Source organism: Setaria italica, chromosome IV, assembly GCF_000263155.2.
Source record: "Setaria italica strain Yugu1 chromosome IV, Setaria_italica_v2.0, whole genome shotgun sequence".
Lineage (NCBI taxonomy): Eukaryota > Viridiplantae > Streptophyta > Magnoliopsida > Poales > Poaceae > Setaria > Setaria italica.
This window is the reverse complement of record NC_028453.1, coordinates 15,310,852-15,316,754: the sequence shown is the minus strand read 5'-3', so window position 1 is coordinate 15,316,754 and position 5,903 is coordinate 15,310,852. Positions and strand designations below refer to the sequence as shown.

General features: G+C 42.9%; 1 protein-coding gene across 1 annotated transcript; it reads left to right on the top strand.

Annotated features, from left to right (window-relative positions):
* The first annotated feature begins 264 nt into the window (after positions 1-264).
* On the top strand, positions 265-4,420 carry LOC101775803 (protein FAR1-RELATED SEQUENCE 5). Its single transcript, XM_004965267.4, has 6 exons — positions 265-743; positions 873-1,049; positions 1,678-2,652; positions 2,736-3,195; positions 3,286-3,550; positions 3,651-4,420. The coding sequence occupies exons 3-5, from the start codon at positions 2,334-2,336 to the stop codon at positions 3,302-3,304; spliced, it is 798 nt and encodes a 265-aa protein (XP_004965324.1). The 5' UTR covers positions 265-743; positions 873-1,049; positions 1,678-2,333; the 3' UTR covers positions 3,305-3,550; positions 3,651-4,420.
* The last annotated feature ends 1,483 nt before the right edge of the window (positions 4,421-5,903 follow it).

Sequence of the window (5,903 nt, the reverse complement as noted above, 5' to 3'; positions counted from 1 at the left end):
ATAGATCACTTGTATGTATGTACAAACCAAGCCTATAGCTTCTTCAAATTCTAACACACTTGAAATGGCAAGAAAATAGGGTGAGTATACTCCGAAGCTAGCCATAGAGTAGTCTATTCTGTAGCCAGTCGACGTGACGTATTAGGATTGGCTGGCCCAGATTTCTCACGGAGAGACCCAGAGCCTGGAACGAGCGAGTCGTGAGCCAGCAGATGTAGGAACGAGCGAGCCAGGGAGTAGCCAAGAACTAATGAGACAGTAAAGAACGAGCCATGCGAGGGACCAACTATGGTAAATGGAACTCCTGTCCATCGTCATCCATTCGCCGCCGCCACCTCCCATCCGCTCCGATCCAGCGACCTGGGCTGCATCCGCCGCCAAATGGGCATTACTGCCCGCCCACATCCACTGCCCACAGTACTCCTTCTCCGTTACTGCCCCACCGCGCCCGTCTCCGACAGCGCCCAAGCGCTCCGCCGGCGAGCCTCCTGGTTCCCCATGTAGGCGTCCTGGTTCCGCCGGCGGGCCTCTGGTTCCCTCGGTTACCTTGCGAGCCTGCAGTGGTCCCCCGTGCAAGCGAGCCGACGTCCTCGAGCCACGGCAACCTGGTTACGGATTGGAGCCGAGACTTCATTACGACATTGGATGTCGTTACTGCAGGGGAGCGAAATCCTCGGAGGAATTGGCGACCGCGGCACCAGTTACAGCATTAACAAAGCATCGATTGATTGCTCTCGTGCCTGGTGAGTCCATCTCCTGCGCCTGGTTGCCTCACTCCTGCACAGACTGATTCCATGGATATCACGACCCCGTCTGCTACCACGGAGGTGTTCCCTGTGATGCTGACGGCACAATCGCCGGAATCCACGCAGGTAGGATGTTCGGCTCCGCTAGCAACGACGATGATGGAGGGCACTGCAGCAAGGAGCCTTCCCACAACGTCGCAATGCCCAGCACCAGTGTTGTCTGCATCGTCGGCGGTGACTCCTCTCCAACATATGTCACCGGGGACCATGGCAACGCCCGATCCGGAGAGGACCTACATGCATGTGAGTACGCTGACACGTAGTATTTGTACTCCTAGAAATTCAGTATGGTATTCCTAGAAATTCAGACAGTCTGCTTGAGTAAGTTCAGAAATTCAGAAGCGTGAGTATGCTGACATGTATGTTTTGTAATATATATGATTGGTTCATGTAATTATGCCATATATGCACACCATTTGGACGAAAATGCTCCTGAACCCTTGCAGCGGATTGTCCTTTAGCATAAGCGAGGAAGTAATTTGGATTACCACGTGTTGCTGCTTTGTATGGGCCATGTTCATAAAGTCAGTATGTCGGTTGATGCTAACTTGGGGCCTAAAAAATTGGAAAGTAACTAGAAATTCAGTTAGTTCAGAAATTTATTGTACTGGTAAAATAGAGCTTCTTTTTCTAGAACAGTGAAGTAAGCCTTCTGTGTACTGATAAAAAATTGGAAAGTAACTGGAGTCCTAGGAATTCAGTTAGTTCAGAAGTCTAGGAACTCTTGTACATATTTTAGGTGGCCCCAAAAATTCAAAAAGTTTATAACACTTTTGCATGTTCCTTGATGCTAAAATTCAAAAGTGAGTTCATTGTTCCATGTTTCAAGTAATGTTGTAGTACGTTCTGAAATGTGTGTTTCTTTTTCCAGGATCCATTGTTGCCGGACACAATTGTGCCAAACGAGAAGATACGTTTTGGCAGTAGGGATGAAGCCAAAGAATTTTACAAATTCTATGCGGGCAAAGCAGGGTTTGATGTGTGCATAACCAAGACTAGTAGAAAGGCTGTACTGGAATTGTCGTGCAACAAACAAGGACACTGGGATTACTATAAGCCTGGTAAGGAGAGGGTACGTGAGAAAATGTCAATGAGGTATGAATGCAAGGCTTTTGTGAAAATAAAATGGAACATTAAAAAGGACTATTGGTTCTTTGAGAGGATAAGGTTGGAGCACAATCATCCATTGCATCCCTCGCCGACCGTAACACAGTTCTTAAGGATACGAAGGACAAGGACCCTATAGTCATGGATATTGTTGATCAGATGCATAGGTGTGATGCTTCCCACAACACTACAGTAAATGTGGTGTCAGAATTATATGGTGGTCAGCAAAACTTCACATTCATTGAAATGGACTTGAGAAATAGGTAATGTCTTCAAATTTACTAGTGTTGATGTTATGGTTGAGTACATGGAAATCATTGTAATTCTTGTGATGTATGTGTTCATGGTTCCAAGAAAGCTGCAACTGCCAGGGAGGAGAGTGAAAATGACATACCAAAACTGCTTGAGTTCTTCAGGGCGATGAAGGCCAAGAATGAGTATTTCTACTACGAGCTGCAGGTAGATAGTGAAAATGTGATAAAGAACATGTTCTGGAGTCATGCAAGCCAGCGTGCAGAATATAGAGATTTTGGAGATGTGGTTACATTTGACACCACATGCAAGACAAACATGTATAGCATGCCTTTAGCCATGTTTGTTGGGTCAAACCATCAATTGCAAAACGTCATTTTCGGGCAAGCACTATTGCAGGATGAGAAAGCTAACACATTTGAGTGGTTGTTTGGGGCATTCAAAAACTGTATGTCTGGAAGTCGGGACCCGCGGTGTATACTTACAGGTAAGGAATGTTTATACATGAATGGCTTGAGTGATACATTGTGTAAATTATTTGGTAACTTTGTCACCATTACTTTGGTACAGATCAGGATAGTTCAATGGCGGCAGCGATCAAGGAGGTGTTCAGACAAACACAACACAGGTTGTGCTGTTGGCACATGCTGAAGAAGTATCAAGCAGAACTGAAAAAATTGTACAAGATTCATGATGGTCTGAAGATAAAGCTCCTCACCGTAATCAATCACCCACTTACGCCTATAGAGTTTGAGTCTGCCTGGAATGAGTTGGTCGATGATTATGACATTCGGGAGGATGATGCTATTCAGGGGCTTTGGGAGAGTAGGAAATTGTGGGTTGTTGCATATTTGAAACCCTTGTACTGTGGCCGGATGACCTCTACACAAAGAAGTGAAAGCGTAAACAAGATGATCAAGGGTAGTGGCTTCACAGGACCTTTGACATGCATGAGTAAATTTGCACGTAGGATGTTGAACTTCATTCAACACACAAATCACTCAGTGGCGGGGAACTCCATTGGTCTCAGGTAATCATGACAGTGGATTGTTGTTTATGAAAGAGTTTTAAGATATCGTTTACTAGGGAGTAATGTTTTATTTGGTTGTGCACGAAACAGGCTGGTAACTTGCGGTTGACGTTGCAGCCCTTTGATGGCCATCTTAGCAGGGTCTATACACGAGCTGTATATAAAAAATATAGGGAAACTTATATTTATAGTATTGCATTCCGTATTGAAGCTCATCCTAACGAGGTTGATGTTTACATGGTGACGCACACAGATCAGTCATGGCAATATGCTTGGTTTCAACATTCTTTTAGAGTGGAGGCTGATGTACGATCAGGCAGATATACATGCGAGTGCAAGACATGGGAGCATACAGGTAAGAGATGGTATTTGAAAAGGTTTTTGTTTAGCATTTGCAAGTACACTGTGGTTTGGTGAAAAGAAACACTGATTCTGGTGAAATTTAATTGTTACAGGCTTGTTTTGCGCGCATCTTATTAAAGTCTTCACGTACCTTCAGATTGACAATATACCTGCAGAGTACATAATGAAGAGATACACAAGGGGTGCAAGAACGATGGTAACGTGGGACAGGCACGACATTGTGACTTCGGGACCAGTGTGCAAGAGCGATCAGTACAAGACAAAGAAGCTAGTAGAAATTGCGATGGCCGCCGTGAGGGCATGCTGCAAAACAAGTCTTGGTTTCGAGAAAGGCTGTGAGCAGTTGTCTGCATTAGTTGAGTGGGGTGAAAGTATTGCAAGAGGTACTGGAGCATCACAAGTGGGGGGGTGATACAGAAGAACAGAGTGATGTGATCCCGGAGGTTGGATGTGAACCAGCGGCAAGTTGGGCTGAACAAGATGTGCACATTGAAAGTATAGATGAACCTCTTGCTCCACCAGTTGAAGGTGCAGTCCAAATTTTAGAGTGTGCACCAAGGGAGGCAAGAACAAAGGGGAGGAATCATGGAGGGAAACAAGTTGTTAATGACCATGCAAGTTCCAGTAAGGCACATGGGCAATGGACATGTGGGTATTGCGGATCTTTAGAACATTATAGTATGGGGTGTGATGTGAACCCGGATAACGTCTACAAGAAACGAGGTGGAAGTGGTAGTTTGCGGGGTAAGATGGGACGGAAGAGGGGGAGACCACCCACAAAAAGGCAACTGGAGGATGAATTTAATGATGTAGCATGAGCTGTTTATTGAATGGATGTTTATTGAATGGATTACTGCTTGAACTCCTTATATTTATTTGCATTCTCATCTTCAGTATTTGATTTAGATGGCTCCTTGGCTTGTAAACTGCTTATTTTATCGGATTCTCACCACTTTCATTACTGAATGGATTACTGATTGAACTGCTTATATTGTTGCATCCTCACCACTTTGAACAGGATATTTATTTTTTCTGTACTTGAAATCTGAAATCTGGGAGTTCTCGCTGAAATTGTAAAACCAATTATGGGGAAGGGTCTTATGCCTGCTGACCTTGATACGTGGAAGCAAAGGAGGAAAGGTTAGAAAGGCTGGACAGTTAATCATAGTTTCTGTGCTTTCAAGTTTGCACTGAGTGCGGTACTGCATATTTCTCTGCATTAATCTCCAGGCCGGTGCTGATAGTCAGTAGTAACAGGTTGACCAGTGGCTTGTGCTCCAAAATTCAGGCCTTGGTAGTTCTGTTTTCCAATCCAATATGTTTTTCTTGCTTAACTGATGCTTAAGAGTCCCTAGTATTTTGCCTCCAGGGCTGAAAATAAAAGTTACTGATCAATTAATTAGCTTGATTTACGAGGCAATTGATAAATATAATCAAATTGATTAAGAGATTATTTGAATTCCATGTATGCATAACACGTAATATTTTTACTGATGGCACAACTTACCCAATCCTTGTGTTCTGCAGTTATGCCACCTGGGTTCCATGCCTTATTCATTGGAGCTATGGTGAGCATATTTACTAACTGTTCCGAAAGAACAATATGAAAGAATGAAGAGATTACTGATATGTGTTGTTTTTTTCTGTAGTCCTAATATCTGATGTTTTTTTCTGCATAGGATCTGATGTTCGGAGTTGTATTTTTCTGATGTTCCGAGTCCTAATATATGATGTTTACTGATGGACATGTATTTTTCTGTAAAATAGAGGCCATGTAGAGAGAGCACATGGTAAAACAGTGGAAGCAAAAAATTGTTGCTCCCGCATACCATATCATGCACGTGTTAAAAGTACACTTGAAAAAGAGAATTACTGCTCTCGCATCATATTCTTTCAGAACTTGTAAAAAGTACACTTGGAAAAATAGAATTACAGTACTACTAATATGGGACATCAGAGCGCACGTGTAATTTGTCCAACAATGGAATTTTGAAATTATTTAGTATGACTGAAATAGAAGTAAAAATTTAAATTTGTAAAGAACAAAATTAAAATTATTTATAAACCATGATATGCGAACGAATACACAGAATGTCTGGATTTTGTCGAAAATGAAGATGAAGTAAACGTGTTTGCTAGTGAACTTGTTTATTTATTCCATCTAATAAACAACAGGCACGAGGATCACATGCGAAGCCTATGTGCTTCTAGACCAGTAGGGAGCTTCTTGATCTCGTTGATTCTGTGATAGAGGCTGTAGAAGAGGAACTAAGACCTATACTGCCGAATGTTTTTCTGCATTGCGTAGTGAAATGGTAATCAGGACTATTGTAGATGGAGTAAAA

What these genes read in the sequence shown, in the direction of transcription:
- LOC101775803 (XM_004965267.4), top strand. Translation starts at nt 2,334, where the DNA reads ATGAAGGCCAAGAATGAGTATTTCTACTACGAGCTGCAGGTAGATAGT. An exon ending in CCCGCGGTGTATACTTACAG is followed by an intron (nt 2,653 to 2,735) that starts GTAAGGAATGTT and finishes ACTTTGGTACAG; the next exon opens with ATCAGGATAGTTCAATGGCG.